This window comes from Barbatula barbatula, assembly GCF_947034865.1.
Source record: "Barbatula barbatula genome assembly, chromosome: 24".
Taxonomy (NCBI): Eukaryota; Metazoa; Chordata; class Actinopteri; order Cypriniformes; family Nemacheilidae; genus Barbatula; species Barbatula barbatula.
Genome location: NC_136787.1, coordinates 12725710 through 12751004, shown reverse-complemented (window position 1 = coordinate 12751004; position 25295 = coordinate 12725710). Strand labels below are relative to the sequence as shown.

General features: G+C 37.4%; 1 protein-coding gene across 6 annotated transcripts in view; it reads left to right on the top strand.

The window, feature by feature from the left end:
• LOC306889693 (vacuole membrane protein 1-like) overlaps positions 1–14897 on the top strand; it is a 38303-nt gene extending 23406 nt beyond the window's left edge. For 3 of the 6 annotated variants that reach the window (XR_013786221.1, XM_079448901.1, XM_079448902.1), the window contains exons 5-7: positions 2452–2568; positions 5155–5217; positions 5411–12748. Coding sequence is in view for 3 of the 6 variants with exons in the window: in XM_079448901.1 (XP_079305027.1) it covers positions 2452–2568; positions 5155–5217; positions 5411–5551 (321 nt within the window). In the remaining 3 variants the exon portion in view is untranslated. Of the gene's footprint in view, positions 1–2451; positions 2569–5154; positions 5218–5410; positions 12749–14479 lie in introns of those variants that run through there. The other 3 variants (XR_013786219.1, XR_013786220.1, XM_079448903.1) reach the window with 2 other exon arrangements.
• The last annotated feature ends 10398 nt before the right edge of the window (positions 14898–25295 follow it).

The window sequence follows — 25295 nt, the reverse complement described above, 5'->3', positions numbered from 1 at the left end:
TTCCCTTCCCAGACCTTATTTGTCCTATATTTAATTTAACCACCCCTCTTCCCAGCAAAGGTATCATCAGAAAAGTCCATGTCATTTCATTTAAAGAGTCTTTTGTGAGAAAGTGAGGAATAAATCTTCAGATATTTCAAGCCTTTGTGACTCACTGGAATTATTTAGACGTCTGGCCTTGCCCCCCACTGTTTTAATTTGACAAAATATCCTTCAAAGGTTCACAAATCTTTCTGGTAAGGGTTAAAACATTCAAACAATACTTTATATGGTCAGTCTTTTGTTGCAACATGCATGCAATCTGTTTGATAAAAAAACTAATATACAGATCATCTGATGTCTAATGTCTAAAGAAGAAGAGATGATTCGGCTGTGTTTTTGTCTCTAAACCGTCTATCAGAGAGCAGTAAGTTCATGTAATTAGTTTACACAACTTATTGTTCTTAAGTGAACACAATACACCCTCTCTCTCTTTCGCTCTCTCGCTCTCTCTTCTGATTTAATGGTGAAATCCTTTTCAATTACTAGGAAAAATCATGCTAAAATGTACAGAGATAAATAGGAACGTAAATCAAATGTTTGAGGTGCACAGAACATGCCTGTGCAAAACAAGCAGTGTCATTCGTTTTACTCTTGGTTTATCCTGTTCTTTGAGTCAGTGCGCTCTCACGATTCTTTCTTAATATCCTTTGATTTGTTCTGTTTCATCAAAAAACTGGTAATTCTGACATTTCATTATGTATTGAAACAGTTTTGACTGTGCATGTTTTGCAACCAAATGATTATTTAGAAATCTCACAGAATATGTGGAACGCCCGAGTTTACAGAATCCTGTTATCCGAATCATGTTAAATATCATTTCGTTTGAATTAATCTGTCAATTTTTTTTAAAAGGCTTCACAAAGACCAGACAAAATCATCAAACGTCTTAATAATAATAATAATTGTTACTGATTATACAATTGAAATGTTTTTGAAGATCAAGCTTCATTAAAGACAGAGTTTTTCAAATGATTTTTGACTGTAAAGAATTCTATTAATAAATAAACCACTGGGGTGAGTTAATACAATTATCTCTGTGTCAAAATATATTTGAAATATGATTTAAGCTTTGATATGGTTATTATTTCATAGAAATTGCATTGATTGTATGTATTTATTACATTTATTAGATTTTCGTTTTTAAATAGGAGAGGCATGAAATCTTTGTCTGCTAGAAACATTTCTTAAGCAAATTTTATAAAATAAATATAGAGATCAAATACATTTTCTTTATAAGAATTTAATGTTACATGTGTTCGATGTAGGCTATTGTTAAATACTTTTGACAAACTCTATATTATAATTATTTTAAACAAACAGTTCCTAAACTAAATGCAACAATCACTGGATTTATTACGAGGTGTTCATTACTGGCAAATAGTATAGACAAAATAACAGTTTATTTCTCTTTAAGTGCTGTCTGAGAAGTATATCAATATTTTTTCTAAATGTTCATTTATTTTGTGGATTTCTTTAAAACCTTTAAATGATACTAATATGTGTTACTCTGAAAAGATGAAGAAATGTGTGTACGGTCTTAAAAATATGAAGTTGATAAGGCTTTGTGTGTCTTCTTTTTCTGAATATCTAGACAGCTGAGGGAAAATGAGATCTAATTACTTTATTTAAAAAATTGTCAGAACAAAGTTTAGATCTGTTTTTGTTTTGGTGTTATCCTTTCCATCCGTAATCCACATCGAGTCTTTTCTTAAAGAATGATAAACCATGAAATACAATCATTCAATACTTAGAAATACTATTATACTTTTGTAATTAATGCTAATTGTATTATCTGAATAAGATTTTCGTTTACTTACATTTTCATAGATCATATATAATTATTTCGTCTGTATTTTTAGCATGGGGGAATAACACTGATTTCACGGTTTTCTCTTAACTTTCTGATCGGTCAAATGTTCTAAATTATTATAACTATTAATAGCTATAAATTCCTGTACTATATGAAGTATTTTACTAAGTTACTTTACTAAGTAAAAACCCTTTCTAAGCTCTTCTTCCTAATAGTTATATTATTATTTCTGTAAAACTTTGCCTACTGTTCCATAAATCTTTGATTCATAGTCCAGGAATCTCTGCTTGTGTTCAGGGGAACAGAAGGACTTTCATAGGTTATTAGTAATAACAAGAATATGTCACAGTTTGTCAGCGATGCATAGTTTTGTTAAATAATTTACTACAAAAATCGTATTCTAGTTATTTCTGCTTCCTGCATCTTTGTCTGCACTCTCATTTTTGTTACTGTTGTGTTGTACCTAAATCCGATAAAAATAATACCTAGTCACTAAACGCTAAACTTGTATTTACATTTAGTTAAAATTCTGTCTATTGTTGGACAAAATGTTTTCATCGTGATTCATCAGACATCTGGGATTTTCCTGTGTTTTTCAGATCTCAAAGCTTTTATTTGATGTGTCAGGGATCATCGCTGGACATTCTCCAATCCATTTAGTGTTCTACAATTTTTCAGTTTCTCATGGAAAAACAATGATAAAGACAAGCATTGAGGTGAGTTAAGTTATTTTATTATTGTGGAGATTGCATAGTAATGTTTATCCACATCCTTCTATATGTTTGAGTTTATATTTATACGTGAAAGTGACAGGTGCTGATAAACAAGTTAAAAAAACACAAGTTATTACTTAAATTACATTACTTAAACCAATCCAAATGAAAGAGAAAGAGAAATATCTCTAGTTTATGGCAAATAAAGTGGCAAATGTACAAACAAATTAGCATTTTATATATAGTGTATATACATATATGCATACAGTGTATATAAATATATATATATATGTATGTATGTATATATATAGCATAGCATTATATACAGAGTCAGTATAAATGTGTGTGTATTTATATATAACCATAAATATGAGGTATATGGATCTTTTGACCTACTAAATGTCCTCAATATCATATTTGCTCACCTGAAGGAACATTCAGAGCAACTGTGACTCTACTAAATCCAGAGGCGGCCATTTTGTGTTTTATCTTCCTCCATTTTGTCAAAGTTGCAGCTGTGGTAGTCTCTCAGTTGAGACGCCCAAACACTAATTCCACGTTCATGTGTATTAAATTATAGTGGAAGTGATCCAAATATACTTTAACACACACACACACACACACACACTTGAAAAGGTTTTGTGCCGTCTTTGTAAGGTGGAGTCAGGCTAAATTTTTAAATAAAATATGCTGTTCTTTTTTCTGGTGTCACAAGTATATTAGAAATATATTTACACAATTTTAAACACATTTGCGAATGAAATTGTAATGAATTTCATATATATTGTCTTTTTTATTCATATTGTTGAAGCAGACAGACGTTTAGAGTTTATTGAGAGGCCATGTCACCGTTATGACTGTTGACAATGTACTCAAAGTGAAAATTAAAAGATATTTAATAAACATGCTCACATGCGTGCACACACACACACTAACAACCCTAACTAGAAAATGTGATACTTTCCACCGGTTAGATAATATCTTCCAACAAAGAGGTCAGTTTGTGTACAAAAGTAAATCTCCCTTAAATTACTCTACTAGTAATAGTTGAATAGTTCTGTGCTAAACTGCACATTAAAAAATAATACAATGCAATGGAACCGTAGTATGTAGTGTGTTAGAAAGAAAAGTGAGAGACACTGTATGCGTAGGTCTTAATGTGAAAGGATGCAGGACTTAGTCATACATCTAAAGTATCTTAACAGCCTTTTAGTCTTGCACCTCACCTGTGGATCAGGTGTATTCTGACGCACAATATGTTTTTGTTTATAAAATGACACACTCATCTCAATTATTGTCTTTCATTTCACCATAAATAACTCTGTAGTTATAATTGTGTTGTAGTAGAAGCATGTATGGTGAATTTCTGTGATGGGAAATGGAGGAAGAAATATGTGTGTTAATACTGGTATAACATAAGCATAATCCATCCGAATATCCAAGAAAAATAAATGGTACAAAAACATAATCAAGCATTTCTGTTTAAATGCTGTCCTGTTAAATAGTATTATAAAGCAAATCAAAATTATTAATGTACAAAATATTACACTTTTACTTATTTAAAATGTTTTAATTTGAGAATTTGTACTGTTTAATTAGTCATCAGAAATAGAAAAAAACGTTGGAAGTTTTGGGGATTCTTTTTTGGAAATCATCACTAATGCAATGTTTGGTGAGAGACCTACTTCACTAAAGTTAGGATTTACAGTATCACATGCCTGTACTCCACCAATCATATAGGATATGTTTTTGTAATAAAGGTTACAATGAAAAGTGCAAAAGTATTTTACAAAGTGAGTTTCGCAAAAGAATATAGACACTCCTGGTAAAAGCCGAAATGCATTGTAGCCTGTAGTGGCACGTACACACAACATCCTTTGTCAAAAAAGAGTTTAAATAAAAAACATAAATAAAATGTTATCTGCACAAAAGAAAAAGATGTTTCTGGCCTAATGATGACACGGCACTAAAACAACACACCTCACGCACGCAATGTCCAAATGTTTCATACAAAGGCCCAGACGTTACGATGGGTGTTTATCTGACTCAGTCACGATGGCTGAAGAAATAACACTACTGCAGACAAACATAATGAGTAAGTTCAGACTGATTGAGTTGAACCCTCCACTAAAAAGAAAAAGCCAACCACCCCCCAACACACACCCGTACCACCCATCCTGATTTGTATCATGGATGATCGGGAATTGTGACTCAGCAGGATCTAGACTGGACGGGGGCAATCTTTGATCCTAGTTTACTTCCAGTCTGGTTTTTGAAAATCTTTTTGTCTTTTTTCACAACACCCCCCCCCCCCCCCCCTCGAATGTATTAGCTGTAGCCCTGGGCCCCGATAGACTCACGCCATCTGTAAATTGCCTCGCCAGTATCTGTCAGCGTGTTGTGTTTTAACCTCTGATCCAAAAACCTTCTTTGCTGACCGCTGCATGCTCATTTTCTGTGTTGGAGGGCCCATGGGGGGGTTCGCTGATGTGGTTATGAGTGTTTCACCCAGTTCCACTCCCCAATGAGCGCATGGTTAGATGGATAACTTGATGGAGTGACTCGGTCTCTCTCTCTCTCTTCATACAGAACGTCTTTGTGATCATTACCTTCAGTGTGAACATAGTGGAGCAGATGGTGGCCCCTTATTGGGTGAGTAATTCAAGACATTGACTTCTATCTGGGGGCCCATGAGCAAATGGAAAGGCAAAACATTGTCTGTGTGTCAGTTTGTGTGTGTGGTTATGGTGTGTCAGAGGGTGGGTGGACGTATAGCAAAAAATGAAAGAGTTACATGAAAGTAAGGATAGAAAGCAACTTTGAGCTTTTTTTGTTCTGTGTTCAGGTCTCTGACTGGGAAAACCCTTCACATGAAGTGTCTACCTACAGTTCCCCAAAACATTCATTTGACAGTTTAACTGTGGAAATATGCTTAAAACGAGTGCCATTCGTACTGCATATTACAGGCCACACACACAAATTCTGACTTTATTTAAAAATTCCATCCATTTTGTTTGCATATGTCAATGGCCTTGATAGAAGGCAATTGTGGGTAGGCCCGTATGGTTTATTGGCGGTGTCACATACATATACTATGCTTGGTCTCAAACTAAATCATACTGACCCTCAAACTTAAATTCTTTAAAGTATATAGACGCCACTAGCTGGGTGGCAATGTCTATGAGGTGGCCGCTTTAACAGTTAGAATTAAATACAGCACATACTGTAACTTTGTGAACATGCATATCTAAAAAACTTTGTTGAGTTTGTTTCTTCTGCTGATCACAAAGAAGATATTTTGAGGAAGGTTGTCAACCAAACATTTTTCAAAATATCTTCTTTTGTGTTACTCAGAAGAAAGAAAGTCATACAGGTATTGAATGACACGAGGGTGTTTACAGAATATTTTTAGGTAAACTATCCCTTTAAGGACTAGAATCACCTGAGCGGCCTTATGAAAATATCTCACTGGCCGAATGTAAAAGTTTGACACTTCTGCTTTCATCCGTTTGTAAGTCGTGTCTTTTTTTGTCTTTCTAAACAATATGTATCCATAGTACACATTATGGATTTCCGAGATGGATTTTCGGGTTGGCTTTTGATGATTGTGCCGACGGTGACTTGTTTCAGTCGGCTAATGGCTGTAGATCTGACGTCGTCTCTCTGTCATTGCACTGTGGCGTGTGCTCCTTCTAATCTGAAGATGACGCCTACACAGAGTGTCATATGCACCACCACTTCACATAAAAATCCCAAAATGGCAACGATGACTGTTTGGAATATTGTGAGTGGGTGTGTGTGAGAAAGAGGGAGCGATACAGAGATAGAGAGATGAAGACAGAATGCAACAGGCAGACAATCTGGGTTCTTGATTGACCCTTTGCAAAGCCCGCCCCCTTTTGCTATGTCCGACATCAGCCAAAGCGCTCCCACTGCACTAAAGAATATTTATCGTGACATAATCATTTCGGGGGGAAAATGATGTTTACTTTTAGCCAAAAGCAATAAGAAAGTCTGCAAAATGCATTTGAATGATATATTCAGGATGTGAAAGTGACTGGGAATAAAGTTAACAAAATAAAGATCAAAGCTCTTGCCTTTATTACTATGCTTGCTGTAGCGACATAACGTCTGGATTGCTCCATTGATTTCTGACACCTTTAGGCAACTGGTGAAACTTAGATTATTTTTTGCAGATACAATTCTGGCAGTGCTGATGAGATCCAGTCCATCAGCGCGAATCATGACAGTCAGTCTATGAGGTAAAACTCCGGACAAGTCTTCTTGTACGAGTCTGTTTTAAGCAGTCTTTATTGTTGTACATTATGACAACTAAGATTCCACAGTGACATGACTTTTAGCTGGGATCACGTTCGTAAAGTGTGACGGCCAGCAATTAATCCCGAAGGACTTTTTAAAACCACATCATGCGCAGCCGGTAAAACTCTGTGGTTTGTTTGTCGGACAAAATGGTGAATAGCAACATGGGGGGGTAAAATATCGGCATTATGATTGGTCAGGTCGCCTGTCAATCAAACTCCAGGCGAAGGGTCAATTATGTACAAACGTAACACTTCCAGTCTGGAGCACCTATGAAAGACTATTTGGGAACCAAAGTTACATTTGGAAATGTATCGATGCCATTGCACTAGAAAATTAAACCGAGACCATAGATAGCATGGAAGCAAAATATGTCATGAAAAATATTTCAATTACAAAAACCACCTGTTGGATAAAGAAAAAAATACAAAAGTCTTAAAGGGACAGTTCACTCTAGAAAATACAAATTCTGTCATCATTTACTCACCCTTGAGTTGTTCCAAATCTGCATAAATGTATTTGTTATGATGAAGACAAATACTGTACAATACGTTTTTGATGGTGTAAGACTAAACTTCACAGGAAGTAGTATACAGTAAAAAACTGGGCTGTTGTGCTTTAATGGACTATTCAATACCATCTGCTATATGTTTTGTTAAAAAACACACACATGCTGTGTTGTGTCCAACATCTGACTGTGGTGAGGCTCTCAGGTGTAATATACTCTACTAAGCACTTGTGCTGTGGTAATGGGCATTTGTGTTTAAATGGGGTAATAGGATGCTATAGGTGGGGTTCAACACTGCTGTTTTTGGCTTGTGAACACCTGTCTTCAGGGGCAGCCCCTTCTGACAATGCAGAAGAGTCAATCAACCCGGCTATGACTGCAATACCTCACTGAGATTGCATCAGCCTGTTCAGCAACAGCACGATGTGCTCTTTCTTTTAAAAATGCTGATGATATAGGGAATTTCTTATAAATCTGTTTCCAATGAAAGAACAACAACTTTATTTTCCTTACTTTTCGTCCACATGGTGTTTTGACCCAAAATTAGGTAATGGGAATATCAGCAGATTTGTGTTATTTATGGACTTGTTTTTCTCCAGATGTAGTGCAGAGAAATAGAGACGTGTTCGAGGAACTGGTTATGATTTTAGACATGTGTCTACGTTGTTATTACTGTTTATCTCAAGATGTCCTTCTGTGGTTTTACCAAGTACAAATGTAGATATTATGCAACTTAAATCTATCTTTGTGTGTGTGTGTGTGTGTGTGTGTACCAGTTTAACAGTCCTTATGGGATATATTTGTACCCATAAGTGAGATCAATTTGACAAAATATTTTTGAGATGATAATTTGTGAAAGTGCTGTATAAATAAAGTAAATGTTTTTTAATGGTGTCTTCTGTTAGTGTTAGGTTAGAGTAATGATAATTTGAAAAATGATAATTTGCCCTGTATAAAAAGTGTGTGTGTGTCATACAGTGTTTTGTGTGTGTAAGAGAAAGTTTAGGTAAAATTTGTGTGAGATCCGAAACTAACATTTGCTGGTAAAAATTGTTTAGGGGTGTGTGTGTGTGATCACATCAACCTGTCTACATAGATTAAAAAAAGAGAAACTAGTGATAAGAAAGGGAAAGAAAACGAGGACAGAGGGTGTTTCTGAGAAATCGTCATTACAAGAATTAGTTTTAGGAGATGTAGTTGTATTGTTACCTAGAGTTCTTCAGTCTCCCCATCAAAGGCCTTTAACCCCCTCATTTTCCGCACAGACACCAAACATTTATTTTACAGCTTCTTTGTCATTTTTGTCCATAACTTTTGTTTTTCTTTGTCTTTCACAATCCTAAATATTTTTTCTATACATTGGATCCTCTTACATGTTTACATTTTCAAATTTTTACACCGTGTGCATAAATAATCCACAGAGAACGCTGACATTTATACTACATTTATCCAAACATCGTTTTATCAAAGACAAATAAAACATTGTTATTTCTAAAATATTCATGTCATCATTGTACAATTTGGACAGTAATAAATATTTAGTTTTAGTCATAACCAAACGAAAGGCATGCAAGTCTTCCTGTTCCTGGATTGTGTTTTTCATTATCCTGTCACAAATGTTAATGTTTATTCACTTTTACAACCTTCCACTCATGAACTTTATTGTCATGCTTTGCTCCTGTTTTAACCTCTTTGATTTAATAGCTGTGTGGTGTTATTACTCTGGTGTGAAAAGAGACCTTAGTAATGAATGAGCTTTATTCAGGTGCTCAACAACTCTACACAACCACTCCACTAAAATAAGGTGTGTAGTTATTTCATTATTGAGTAAAGTGAGTCCCGTCACAATGTTCGACTCGTGGGCACATTTATAGCAGGCATGTTATGTGTATTTTGAAAAGTTGAATGATGCGGGAAATATACAAATGTAAAAATAATGTACAGATTTTAATATCTGTTGCATGTTTGTGTGCAGTACATACAGTCGTAAGTTATGTTTTTAAAAAATAAGAAGCCTTGCATCTGAATTTAATATTATGTTTTCATTTCTATAATTAAAACAATTCTATGTAGATTAAGTTGCTATATTTTTCATGACATAACATATTTTGAAACATTTAGCATGTTTGGATTGCAAGAAATATTTTGACCCAAGGTCTGTAAATGTGAAGTTTAAAATGATTTGGGAGTATTTTGCATTAGCTGGATTCATGACTGATGCTAATGTGGGGAATACTTTCAGTTCTCATTCCCTCAAAATGAAACCGTATAAATTCTTCATTTCTTCTGTATGAGGTTTCTTCAGTTTTGGCAGGGAAACTGTGGCTTCATTCACACATGTGACACATGGCTAAACATTACATGATGGCTGAATATGTAACGAACTGGATATTGACCCTAAAAATGGAGAGAAACATTTGGACTTTATAGCACATGATAAACAGCATGTAAAGTCATAGATTACATAACCTATTTATTGTTTATAATAAAATGATAAAATTGACATATTTTGTAATACTAATAAAGTGTATTTATTATAACTATAGTCCCTTCCAAAAATGTCTTCTTCTTTTCTCGAGTTAACAAGGCTGTCTATATGTCATATATTTAGTTATTTAGGGTTTATTTGGGGATTTTTATTAACTAATTAATTTGATGATGGCACATTAAATTTATACAGTGTTCAAATGAAAAAAATACATTCAATACGATCAGTATTTTTTTATTTTACTAAACTTTAATTTTACACAAGGACAAAATCTTATGAAAAGATATTACAGAAACAATGGCAATAAATATTTGTCAAAAGGAAAAAACAGGATAAAGAAAAATATTTCAAGCATCCTATACAATATGTGTGACATAGACAGACATTTTAAGTGTTTTTGTTTCCTCTGCCAAGAATTTTAAATATACACGTGGCTCATGGTTTCTTTACGTATTGCATCTAATGACCAGGTCAATGGTTTTAAATGGAGTGACCCAGAATCTTTTTAAATGAAGAATAAACATGCAGTTACATTATGTATGCCGGTTTTCAATGTGTACTATCCACTATAGAGCATTACTTGATTTAAATGAGATAAAACAGTCCTTAAACTTTTATTTTGGACATTAATGGGAAAATCAGGGACATGTCATTAAATTATGCCACTTTGGAGAGCTGTAGATACCTTTACGTGTAGTGTTCCATATGCGATATATAACTGTAGTATGAATATAATTGCCTTTAATGATTTTAATGATGCCTTTAACGGTTTATCCAAAAACATATTTGCCCATAACTTTATGATAACTTTTATACAGATGATTTTATGATTTCTTGTTATAGTGAAAAGGTGTTTTATTGCTGGCGTTGTGAAAACGTCACACAACTGTTCTTTGAGGTGGGACTTTTAAAGTATTACACACCTTTAATTTTTAACATTTTGGTGGGACCTTATATGCGGTAAGGAGTTATTGTATGCTTTGTGTGATGTCATCATTTAGATTTAGCTTTATTCGGTAAACAGATTAATGTGAGGAGCTATAAGACTCCTTAAATGCCAAGTTCACCCAAAAATTCACTCTTGTGTCATTCAAAATCTACATATGACTCTTCTGTAAATCTAAAAAATACATTTTGAGTAATGTCTCAGTGGTTGTGTGGCTGTAATCGAATTCAGTTGGGGACGATTTTGTTTGGTTACAAACATTCTTAAAAATATTTCCTTTGTGGTCTGCAGAAGAAAGAAAGTTAAAATAAAATATTTTTCCTTTCACATTTTACAAAATAAAGGAAAACAGAACGTGGAAAACAGGCCATTAGTGAAGCCAGTTTGGGTTCACTTTGTGAATTATCATCATACTGTACATTATTTAACCTGACCATTGTCCTGCTCCCTGAAAGGCTTTGATTTCCTGCTAAAGCTGTTGCTTTGTCTCACACGTAGTGTGGCGTATTGTTCTGTCTTACATTAAAGCTATCTATTGTTGTTATTTCCTGATTTGTGTGCTAATCGCCTGCAAGATCTCAGAACTAATGCCTTTGCCACGGTCAGGCGTGCATGCTTGTGGACATTAAACAGCACTTTTAAAGCTGAAAAAAGTGCGGTCCTAATACGTGTCCGTGTATTGTGTGTTGCGTAGATAAATCATACTGAAACAGTCTGTGGTCACACCTCAGTTAACCCCTCCCATTGATGATGTTACATCAATACTGTTGATTGGTTAACAGAGAGCAGTTGTTTTCATTCAAAAACTACTTGGGTGCGTGGCTCATTTTGCATCTCTATTCAAATACGGATTACTGTAAGAGATCTGAGCATATGTTTTCTCTGTTGAAGATCTGCATTGATAGTCATGGGCTCGGTATATGAGCATAGAGAACTAACTTTGGGCTATTTTAAGTGAATGGCATCTAGCTGAGGAACAGGACATGTGCCTTTTATCCCCACACCAGCATACATTTCCATCTTACAGCATTTCCTGCGGTTGAGCAGTGAATGGTCACATTATCAGAACAATGCATATGCAGATGAGCTGTTTTTTACCAAGAACAGTAAGACAAAAAACCTTGACTGATGGTGGCAGGCCAAGACAGATAGACATTCCTTAAAAAAGTGAGAGGAAGAAGAAATCAAATCAATCTGAAGCATGGCCTGTTTAAGATTTGTCCATACCAATGCTAATAGGGTACAGTACATCCCTGGTATTTCTGGCACGCTCATTCACTGTTGTTTCGTGTGGTTAGGCTAAAAATGGTGATCGTAAATGATGAATTAGTTTGCTGTCGGTTTCTTGGCATGGAGGACAAAGTCACCTGTTAAACGGGCATGATTGGACAAAGACTGCTTTGAGTTGATGGTGTCATTTCCAGCTCAAAAGCTCAGGGTCGAGTCTCCGTGGATGGTGGCTGTGTGCTGATCGAAGCTTGTCTTACTAATACTGACTGTAATAATGTTATCAGCCCTTTATTCCTGGTATCAGTATTTGTGGGAAGACAGATACTGGCACAGTCACGAGGTGACTAATACACACTTTGCTAATCTGTTACACAGAATGGTAGAAGGGAAACAGAAACACATTATTAAAGGGACAGTTATCTTTAAAATAAAAATATGTTTTTCTAAACAATGTGAATAGTGATCAGGTGGTTGGCAAAATTTCCTAAATGTAAACAAAACGTCAGAAAAGATGCCATAAACATTCGAAATGTTCCACGTGAAGTCATGTCACTTTGAATATATTTCCACATAAATGTTTCACACAGACGGCTTGAGTCCCCCGTTTACCATTTGCATTCATTGTATACCAAATAACCTTCGTTTCGTGCTTTATGGAAGAAGAAAAAAACAGTTGTGGAATAACAAATGGGACTGGAAATAAAAAAAATTGGGCTAAACTATTGTTTTAAAAATGTACAATAGTAATTTTCTTTGACGCATTAACATTAAAAGAGAATGCGTAGGATCATTAAATGGCTTGTTCATTAGAAATGAGGTGACCGCTTTATCTGTTAACGCTGTGTCCGTGACTTGCTCGAGTTCTTTCGTCATACTTGTGTAGCTTTGCGAGTCATTGCAGACCCAACCAGCCTCGAATCTGAGTCATTGGCCTGTTTTACTGGCCTGTCACAGGTAGACGTGTTTAAACTGAACAGGGGGCCATTGCAAGGAATTTGGTTAAAAAAAGTAAACTTGGGGATTTTTGGCTCCATGTGGCTGGGAACTGTTTTTGCACACAGAGGTGAGCAATAAGAATGACTCGCACCTAAGTGTGGAGAGAAATGATGACATTTGCAATAGATTAGTCAAGAAAATGTGATTGGCACACTACAGCAACAAATACAATTTCGTTCAGACAGTTTTAACAGTGTTTTGAGTTTGGCATTGAAGGAATCCATGTTCAAAACAAACCAACTGCAGTTTGATTGATATTCATTGGACTGCACAATAAACATGATTTTTTTAAAAACAGATTTATCTCATTTTGGAACCAAACTCTTCAAATGTTTACAGATGTGCAACTTTAGGGTGAGTAAATGATGACAATATTTTCATTATTCGTTTCTGACATCTGTCTCACCAGTTTAACCCTAAATAAATCTAAACGGATTCATAAAAACAATAACCATCATCAGAGCTTTTCTCTCACAAATTCAATGGTGAGTATAAATATCATAATTCATAATGTATAAATAATCTATGCACGTTTGAGGATAAATCTATAGTCAATAATATTATATTAATCCTCTATGATTGCTGTGTGTCTATTGGGTGTTGAAGTGTTTGGGTCAGGGTTAGTTGGTTAAACAGCATCCTGCTAAAGGTAAGCACGGTTTACCCGCAGACCTGCAGTTCACCGGATAACTCACCTACATCTGCTTCACTGTATGACTGTACACACTGCACCGTTCCTGTGCGGTTTCTAGCTCTGTAGGTGTGTGAAAGTGTTTTTGTTGTGTGGCATGTTGTCTAAAAACTAACATCCGATTGTGTGAGCTCGTGAAATTTTATAAAATACACACAGAACAGACGCAGTAAAAGGTCAATAATGACATTTGTATTGATGATTGCATCATTTATTATTCTATAAGGTGCAAGGTGTTCTCAACACAAGAATCTTTATGCTTGTGATGATATACTGTATGTACGTGAATTATTTTGCTGCAGAATGTGTGAGCATTTCCGTTTCAAAACTCTTGTTTTTAATCATCACTCAATGTCTCATGAAATAGCAGTCGGATTGCACGGAACTATATCTGTGCGGTACGCGGCCGCAAGTGCGTCAATATTAAATGCCGCCGTGTTTCGCGTTGACGTTTAAATATCCTGTTTACTTGTTTGCACACTTTCCCTGATCAGGAAATCGATCTTGTTCATAATCACTGGGTTATATATTGGTCAGGTGGCTAAAACAATACTGTCTGTGGCCTCTTTTGACATTTGCGTTACAGTGGCTCAGATTATATTTACAGTTATATAAACTAGCCCGTGTTTAGGGACCGTGTTTCAAGTGTCAAAGTTTCATGATTAAGAGGAAGGGAAGGGCATTTCAGGGTAGATTGTGGCTAACCAATTTATCCCTCTCAACCCGACACCCCAGCTTTCCATCTTCCGCTGGCTCGGCCAAAAGCAGCTGTGCCTGGCCTTGCCCACACAGTCATCCTGGGCATGTTTGGTTCTTCAGTGATTCAACAGGCCGTCCACCACATTCGGTTCCTGCGTAATCGAAGCTTGCTTTGAGGACGTCTGACGGCTCTCTCGTGCCTAAGCCTGTTTGTGTGAGCACACAAAAAGATTTTCTTGTGATCACAGATGCGCAAGACCTTGTGGACTGCCTACAGAGGCACCATTTTAAGACACTGTTTAATAAAATATAACATTTCACCCAAAAATAAAACAATTGTCATCATTTACATCATTTCAAACCTGCCGAACACAACAGAAGATATTTTGAAGAATGCTAGTAACCAAACAACGGCGGTAACCATTGACTTGCATTGGCACTATTTCCACAGAATGAGGTTTCATGATGGTTAGGATGCTGACGTATAGGCAGCTTTCTAGATTTTGGGCTTGGATCGCTATTCCTTTATTTTGGCCTTTGCTCTTCTTTTCACAGCTTGAGAATTTGGAAGGATGTGAATATCGGGGCACATTAGTAAACACTTAAATATTTATTTTCAGTGGGATTTGTGAGTTTGCCTGCCGACCTGCTTTATGAATGTGCATGTTTGTGCATCGAGCTGACCAGCGTCTAGTCAGTGATGTGTGCAGCTGTGAAGTGGCTTGTGTAAGTTTGCTATAATTAGTCCATTTTTTCCCCCTGTGAGCCAACATGGAAACCCAAAGGGGCAGAGATCAGTATTCCCTCTCTCCAAGTCTCGTGCTGATAAGTCTTTTCCGATATAAGAGTGATCTCACCCTTATTCTGCTTTCCTGTTCTGACATCCTTTGTTTAGTTTTTTCTTCTTCATTCTTTCTGAGTTTAAACTTTGGGCTGGCACAGCTGGTATATAAGCAAGAATGAGCGTGAGCACGTAAGTCTAGTGTGTGTGATTAATACCCGGAGTTCGGGGATCTCCATTCAGGATGAGTTCTCATGGTTTGCTCATGAGGTCATTGGGAAAGATCCTCATATAAACTGGAGCGAGTTTTAACCGACATTAGAAGCCAGACTAGAGGTGTGCCGCAGTGTAGTTATCAATTTCTCCACAGACCGTTACCTTTATTTGTACTTACTCCAGTTAAAATAAGTTCTGTAAGTGATAGGGCGTAAATATTTAATTGCCCTACACTAAATAAAAAATCTGAACGCAGTTAAACTGAAAGGAGATGAGGAAAGCACATTAAGGCCACGTCATTAGTGTGTATATATAGATGTGACTGTGTGCGGTTGTGTGTGAGAAGCTGTAAATGTCTGTGTTCAACAGCCATTGATGTGTGAGGTTTAAGCTCTTTATTTCAAGATGGCTGTTCTTATTACCTGGCAACAATGGTCCCTCCTATTTTTTATTGTTGTTGAGCAAAACTCATTTCAGCTGGGTTGACTCTGTGGTCACTCGAGCAGAAACAGGGAACTTTAGACTTTATGTTGCATTTAATATCTAGACTGTATGTAATACTGTATGCCGCTATTAATTTTCTTTTTTACAAAATCCAAAAGGGATAGTTGACACAAACATTATAATTCTGTTATCATTTACTCGCATTCTGTCTTCTGCAGAACACAAAAGAAGACATTTTGAACAATGTTGATATTGGCATTGGTTTTGTGTCTATACAATAGAAGTTTATCAACATTCTTCGAACTATCTTCTATTTTGTTCTGCTGAAGAAAGAAAGATAATGTGACATCACAGAATAAGACGAATAATTCGATTTAAAAAAAGACATAATGTTGGCTTCTGTATGTGCGGCTATGACTCAAATACTCGCAATGTTCCGGTATGTAGTATTCATTATATTTTTCCATATTTAAAATATCTAGACTTGTATTTCACATGATGCTCATTTGTTAACATTTAATTCTAGACTGAAAACAAATATTTTTAGCCTGCCTCCCGAACAGCATGGGGGGACATCAGATATGTGCTATCGTGCACGCTTGCAACATTGAGGGAAATATTGGTCGGCGGCTTTAGAGGGGACCTGAGGTCAGAGGTCACCTGTGACTCAAGGCTTGTGGAATTCAGTCTAAAGGAAATGAATAGCGCTGAGGAAAAAATAAGAGACAGAAATCGCAACTGCTACAGGAAATGATAGCTCATTAGAATGTTGTGAGATGGTGACTGCAAATTATTAACTGTTTTATAGAGGGACAAAAAACTAAAAGGAAGTTGGGACCTGTTTACTACTAAAAGTCCCCACGTTGTTCACTGGGGAAACAGAAGCATAAATGTTTGTAAGATTCCTGTCTGCTGATCCCATGGCTGTGCTCGCATGATGTTTCTTCTGAGTAAGGTCTAGTCACCATTCCAAAGATTTCCGTTTGTAAAACACAAGTGTTAACAGGTAATTCTGTTAATGGTGTGACAAGACCTCATCCTGTTCCTGCATCCATTTAACAGATTCGTGTAACCTACATTCAGAAATGGGATATTTGCCGCTTGCTCTGTTAAAAAAAGGTAGACTCAAACAATATTAGATTTACATTTTGTCATTTAGCAGACGTTTTTATTCAAAGCGACAGAATGTTCAGGGAGCAATAAAGCGATAATATGTGCAACAGGTTTTTTTGTTGTCAATTTTTTAGTCAGTTGATTGATATTAAATTTGATTTTATTGTGTGGTAAAACTTGTTTAATTGTTCTTTCATGGTAATGTGTATTTAAGGATTTTTCTAATTTTCTGAATTTCGGGTTAGCGTTGTGGTCTTCCTGTAGCTCTGGTATGAACATATTCTGAATGTATATCTTGAATGTACATTGTTCTGGATCAAAATATGTGCAAATACCAAGTAAAATATAAACACCATTTGCTTAAACCGAGAAAGGGATAATGGAGATTCTCCAGCATGCTGCTTTAGGAAAATAAAAGATTCTTACAAGTAATCACTTCAACACTACATACTTATTGTTTCATTTTATGTCTTAAAGCATTACGATTAGCATGCAAACGTGTGCTAGTGTTAGCTAGCGCTATACTTGATTTAGTCAGGTTAGATTTGATCTGGCTAATTTAAGTTTACTTATTTCCGTTGTTCGCACTTTCCAAAGGTATTTCAGTTAACGGTTTAGTTTAATACTAAGAAAACCTTATTAAATGTGTGGAACCACTGTCCACAATTGAATTAATCTGAGCCCAAAAATATTGTTTTGCCTGTCCCCGCACGCTAATCTGTTTTGCTAATCATTACTCTCCTCCTGCATCATCCTTTATCCAATAATACAATTTGGAGAGCCACTTTTCACTTTTTCCCTTCGGCTTTTGTTGACGTTAGTGTACTCCTAGAGCTGCCTGAGTCAGAAGCTTATGTGGTCAAACAGGCAAGGAGTAGATGTAGCTCGCGCCATCATGCTCTTGACCGGCATTTCACATCAGCGATGACCGGCATGGATCATCATCATCATCCTTTTCTGCGTATGTTTGATTATGTCACACTCCTGTCACACACTGTGGAGTGAGGTAAACAAGTGAAGGAAGGGTTTTAATTAAATGACATCAGCTGGCCATGTTCAATCACCTGCGAGTAATGGAGGTAACGTATCCTCACTTTAACATCGTCCACCAGTACATCCTGTGAATAATCTCAAGTAATCAACATGACAAGCCGTATAACTGTAATATTGTAAGGTTTTGACTTGCTAATGATGATTCCTCATTTGGAGGTGTATTTGTCTTCATGAACTAGCACTGACATTTGGAATGACATATTACAGTATAATTTTGGGCCTTGCCTTGTTTTGTATGCTATTTCATTATAATATATTTATATGTATATATGCATATGTATTTTATTTTGATAATATGAGATGAATTGTTGGTTGATTTTAGACACCTTATATTACACACGTTTACTCATGAACCAAATGAGGACATTCCATAGACTTCTATTGTTTTATACATAGCTAGTTATAAGCACTATAACCTAACCCTAAAAGAGAACCTCTGCATTTGTTACATTTTAAAGTGATTTTACAAATGAGGACAAATCCAAAGGGAAGTTATGCTCGGATTTGTTAGGTTTTGCTCACTTTTGGGTACAAATTTGTCCTCAAAATATGGTTAAACTGGCGCGCGCACACACACACACACACACACACACACACACACATAGATGTGTGTGTTTGTGCCCAAATCCTGAAAGTTTTTGATATAACAAAAACACATCTTTTTTTTAAATAATTTATTAAGACAGTTTTTTAGCACTTTAGTAATTTGTTCTTTAACTTACATACAACATAATGAATATTAACAATGAATTAGTTATTGCTCCTCAAAATATTTATTTTCATAGATGTCTCCACATAATTGTAATATAACTTTCTGTACATTGTATGTTTCATGTGATTTTATTTGGGTGTTTTACTTGCCTCAGGAGTTCCATGGATTCATTTTAATAAAATAAATAAAGCAAATCACACTTTGGTTTACACTTTTGTCACTTTAGATTAATTACACATTTCATTCAAAAAGTGTCATTTTAATAATTGTAATTTACTTTTTTAATTTATACAGTTGCAGCCACAAGTTTTACATTTTGGATAAAATCTTTGATAAAGGGACGGAAAAACACTTTAGCATTAGGTGTTGTGCCAGGTTTGGTATGACCATTTATTTTAAGATAGTGTATTGAGATAATGTATGTCTGCTTGTTTTGTAAGGTCTATTCATTTTTTTATTTACATTATTTAATCATGAATAATGAGCCATTAGATTTTTTTTAGAAAACACATCTTCGTAAAAATAAAGCTACAAAAGACATTACATTTTTATATAACATGTGTTGAAACATCTCTAAATGGATTGTGTTGAGACTGTATGCTGCTTTTGTTCTGATATCCTCAAAATGTACACTTTCAGACTTATTTCTTCTGCCGAAATAATACCTTTACCATCATAAAATATTGTGTTTTCTTTCCAAAACCATGCCAGATATTTTTGGAAATATTTCAAGTACTCACTTTTATTGCCCCTCACTGTACAAATCGCATGGCTTCCACCGTGAACCAAACACACGAGCATTTCCCAAGACATCACAACACATTTTTCTCATTTAAAAATGTAAATATGACCAGACCATAGAATGCTGAGAGTGAATATATATCATTTAGTCCAGAATGTTTTTCCAAAGATATCCCTGCCCCAGAATGTTCCAGAACCGATGTGAAAATCCTTGTATTATGGACTTGACATGTAGATGGACCTCATGCTTTAGTAGCGTGCTTCTGGCGGTTGGTAGGAGTTTAAGGTCTGACTCGCACGGGCACTGACTCACCGAGGCTCATCGGAGGCTCGATTGGAGCCCGCCAAATCTCAAACACAAAGACACAAGTTTTTGATCTGACTCTTTGTTCTACGCGAGGGTGTTTCGCAGTACCTGTTCTCCAAATTCCCGCTGACAACAAAACAAATGAACGTTTAGATGTCGAGATTAACCCTGAAATGTGCACATTTTAGCCTCTCTGTGTATTTAGTTGGTTAGCTTTTGGTATGAGGTGTGTGGGTGTTGGTTTTGATGGTGGATCCTAACATACTTACTATCCATTACGAGTCTGCATGTTTTTGCCACTTCTCGTGCTCAAGTTTTGTTGTTTTGATCTTTAGTACATTCAGTTAACCCCCATACGGGTGGGTGATAATGTGTTTAGTTAATGATTTAACAAAATGACCAGCATGAGCTCATCTATTGTCTATCCGTAAAAGTTGCACATTCAGAAAGTGCCCGGGAGAGTAAATTGTTAGCCTGTGTGTGTGTGAAATGCACAAATAAAGATTCAAAGAGATCGTCCGACCACTCATCACATGACTTAAAGTGCTAAAACAAAGACTCAAGACATGTCAAAACAGATTAGCCAATAAAGTTGTCATTTTATCAATATGTGTCACACAGAAATAATCTCACTTTTAGTTCAAAAACGTATGTATTGTGTTTAATTTGCTCGACTTGTTTGGGAGGGGCCATTGGCCATGCCAGGGCAATCTCCTTCTCTTTTCCTTGCCATGTGATTGTGTGTATGCGTGTGTCAGTGGGGGGGGGGGGGGGGGGGTGTATAGCTAGTGGCTAAATCTCATAAAAGGGTTTCCTAATATGGGCTGTCTCTCAAAGAGTCCCTCCTTCCAACTTCAAGTGGGCGGAGTTTTCACTCTGTCTCAACCAGTAATGACACAGCATGGACTCACTTCCTCATTAATTGGCTGAAACCAGTTCTTACAGGAACCACCGATGATAAATGTGAGAGTTCTGAGAAATCATTCATTTCTTCCTTCAGCCTGGCTGAGGGACGTTTCAGGGGAGTGTGGATGGCTCTGCGCGAGCATGCCTCTGGGACAAGCAATCTCCTATTCTCGATCCCCACATTTTTCCGCACCATTATTTTTTTACGCTAGGTTATGTAGGTTTGAGAACAAGCTGTACTTTTATAGTTTTTTTATTTTTGTTTCTGTCTTTTGGGATAAACTCTGAGAGCTCTGTCTCTCTCTCTGGTGCGTGCGCTTGCTCGCTGAGAACGGTGGGGGGAGGCAGTGCTAACACTGGGTAAAGGAAACTCACTGACCTTTCGAGTTGGTAAGTGAAATTTATGTGACCTCTCTGATCGCTCTCTCTCTTTCTCTTCTCCCTCCCTTTCGTTCCCCCCGTTTCTTTTTCTGTCAAACAGAGATCTTCCCCGTTTGGCGCCTCTCTACAGAAGCCTTTCAGGAGTACCTTGAGGCCCAGAGGGCAGAATTACAGCACTGGGCGGGAGAGGCCACCCTAACCGTAAGTGTTCCATCTCATCACGCCCTTTACATCATCTATCTATCTGCCTTCACACATAGTCATTCCCTCCATTCTTCCTTTAATTTTCCACGGGTTCAGACTATATGTTTATTTCTCTCTCTCGCCCCTTTAATTTATTACTCCCATCCCATCGTTTTGTTCCACGTCCTTATTATCTCCCTCGCCTAATTATGGCTGGTTTTATTCCAGCGTGTGATTCCGTGTTATTGTTTGCATGTGGCAGACCATAATGTAGCGGAGGGCTTCGTACGTACGATCGCGGGGGCCTGTTCAGGGTCTGGCCGAGGAGGGATGCTGAGTCATACTGAGCAGTTGGAGCTCTTTGAGTGAACCGGACACTCCCCCGCGTCACACTTACCTCCCCCCTCCTCGGCAGCCGAACCCTGTTGAACCCATTGCGGGTTGCCGGGGACAGGAGGGGCCCCTGGGAGGAGGTTGGGGGGAAGGGGGGGGCGTGTAGCTGCACTCTCGATTCCTACCGCTGACAGTCCCCTCAGAAAGGCGCGTGGAAACAAAGAGCTGCACCTTTATACCTCCGGAGCGCTCGCTCACGTCGTGTTGAAGAATCAGTTGAATCGTTCTTCTCATGCGAGCGCTTTTCCAGCTCGTGTGTATGTGGGGGAGGAGGAAGGAGAGGGAGGGAGATGATGTTGCACAATGAGAGATTACGGATGTTTCTGGAACGATGTTCCTTTTTCTGGTAACTGGAACCTCTCGTAGTTACTTGAGCAAAGCAGTGGTGCTTGTTTAACTGGCAGGAGGGGGTGATGCCAGAGCGCGTGTCACAAACACAAATCGGTTTTGAGAGCGAGAGATTAGAGCGATCGAGGGGACGGCGGAGGGGATAAATGATGACTTAACCTTCGGTTACATGATATTTGTGATGAGTTGATGTACTTGTGTTCATGTTTAATTGACAGCTTTTTTTTCTTTCTTTTACAGAATGAAGACCGGCTGTTTCAGGAGGCAGTGGTCATCGTGGTTTGATTTTCGTTCTCTCAACTACGTGTACCTAGATGTATGTCATGAAAGTTAGCTTCCTTAGGTTTATCTCGAGATAATCTTAGAGTTTTCTCCCTTTTAGTCAGGTGTATTTTGTAATGGGGCTATCAGTAACATTTGACTTTTTAATGCCCTTGGTAAGCAGGCGGTTTGCGCTGAGATACTCATGTTATCAGCTCTTCATCTTACACAGGTCATATGATCTTACTAGTAGGGGTTGGCACTGATGTTGTAGTCTGTTACCCTTAAGTAGTCATAAGGGACCGACTGCATCAGTTTTGCCTGGTCTTGATTGACAGCTGATGTGCTGTTAAGTTAAGCTTTGCTAGGTGCTTCTGGTAAAAGAAATGTAAGTTACCCTAAAGATTCTGGAGTTTTACAATTTTAATGAGAAACCCCTCATTTTAAGCTTGCATCACACGTTTCGTCTAGAGATCGCTTTGTTTCAAGAAACCCATAGACGGGGTAAAAGAGAGTGTTCGTATAACCACATGACTCACTATAGTGCCGCTCCACTCCAGATGCAATAACGCATTCAATCAGATTAAAACGTGCACATATGTGCGTGGGCGGGGTGCCACGTTTCCCGCGCAGCTCCTTATCGCTCATATTCTATACATGTTAAGAACATCCGGTCATGATGCGAGATGCTCGTCGCCGCACGTGCTCATTCGGACGCTTTGACGGTGTGTTGTACATTTGTGTAACAACATGTTTAGCGTGACGATGACGTTCGTAATCTTGTGTGGGCAAACTCGTTTTTGTTACGTATTCTTTCCCCTTCGGTTGCTTGTGAAATGTTTTTCGCGGTGCCTTTTATAACGTCGCCCTGGTAAGCGAGTCTGGAAGCGTGCAAAAAAGGCAACAGTGTGGAGTTTCTGTGCCGTTACCTCGAATGAACCCTCGGCTGAACTCAATGCACTGCGCGCCGCCGGCGTAGCGAGAGAGAGAGAGAGAGAGAGAGAGAGAGAGAGAGAGAGAGGCTGCGCTTCAACATCCAGCCAGTCGTCTACCTAGACAGCCTGTGTAGAGCGTTCGATCGCGCGAACGGAGCTTTAACATTGTCGTCTATGTAGACAGCTCGGTGTATTTAATACACAGCCACAGAGAAAATAGGGGACACAGATTGAGAAAAGGCTCTCGGCTCTGCCATCAAGGGATTTATGTAATTAGATTGTTACCATTGATGACCACGCCCCTCTTTCAGCATCCCGTCGGCTCCTGTCGTCATTGGTAAGTGAGTTAATTCTTGGTTGTGTGTTTTAGTAGTGTGGATAAGATATTTTCCAGTGTGTCAGATAGCTTATCAGACTGGTGTTGGCTGTTACATTAGTCCGGCGACAACAGTCTGTAGGCTGTCCGACATTTTGGGCTTTTCACCCCCAAAAGTCATAACATCTGTTTTTAATTCGAATTTGTCTTTTTGTAATTGTATTTTGAGTACCTGTGTTTTTGTGTTGATGTCGTTATGGAATATGTCCGGTAGCTAAAGGGCACTGGTGTGTGTTATGGAGAACGCGAATGACGTGTTTCTGCTCGCCCTATAAGTTACACGTACACGCGTGTCTCCGCATAGACATACATTACTTCCTTCCCGTTAAAATGGTGTGTGTGTGTTTCCGGCACTTAGTTTTGTCCTCTTGAATTTCTTGAGAATCCAGAAAACACATCTCATTGCAACACACTTTCATGGCAGCATATCTGTCCACGCTGCTGTATTTATACTTGCTCATCACTTGATTCGTTAACAATAATCGTTGATTTAATACCAGGATTTGTTATTGAACTACAGTGATGTTCATACAGCAATTCATGTTCGTTGTGCACTCGGACCTTGTTAAGAAACGAGGGTGCTTTCACGTTAGTCGTGTCATTTCCTTGGTACTCTTCAGAACATCCTGTACTTTATGGAACCCCCTCTGCCATTCATGTTTGCGCGTGTATGTATTTTTTATGTATTTAAAAAAAACAATAAACTTGAATAAAGACTCTGTTTACGTGTCATGGTTTTCTTTATTTGTTGTATAATTTACAGATTTGTGTTACCAAATCATTACAATAGCATATCTTATTATTTTTAAAAGCAGAACTTTAACTTGTAGCTGTAAAGCATTTACAACTTTAAATAAACATTTGAATTACAAAATGTAAATGAAAGAAAATAACATTAGTTATTTCTAAAAAGTATTTGTGTAGTATACATGCATTTTTGTAAAAAGTCTTTGTTGGAACGCACCTTCAGTGACGTGATATGATATGACTAACAGTTTGAAACTGACCCACGCCCACTTCAGTTACAGGCTTTGCCTTATGGCTTGTTATTATGCAAATTAATCTGGTTTAAACCGTTCTTAATATTCAAATAAGGCTTGACATGTTCTCTTTGAGATTTTAGCACCTCCCCCCCCCCACACACACTCTTTTGTATTCTTTATGAACACTGTAGGTCAGGTGTTCTTGCTCAGCACGTGACCGACGCCAGTGTTTTGAGGGTTTAGTGTGTATCAGGCTACTACACACACGCACGTCTTGTATGCACTGCCTCGAGGGAGCCAGTAGGGGGCACGAGTTAACTTTTTAGATAGACCTGAAAGCAGTCGTTTAAAAAAATGAGTGTTATATTGTTATACAATATATTTATATATTAACAATTTTTCAAATGTATCGGTACAATTTATAAATCATTTCCTTTCATTTTTTTCATAGTTACGTCTCATTTTTGTGACGAGCTACAGAAGTACAGAAATGTGTGCATGTTTATTTTCTTTCGAGATATTCTGAAGGAGTTGATCTACTGTTATGATTCAGAGTTCCTATGAAACATGAGAGGTTTGAAACAATCAGGGAATTATGATTCTCACAGCTGGCAGGAGCAGGTGCATAAATAATTTAAGAGGCGGCTGAAGTCCAGGCGAGTCAGGGGCTTTACCTGTCACATGAATCAATGATGTCCTGTCACAGGACCAGAGAGCAC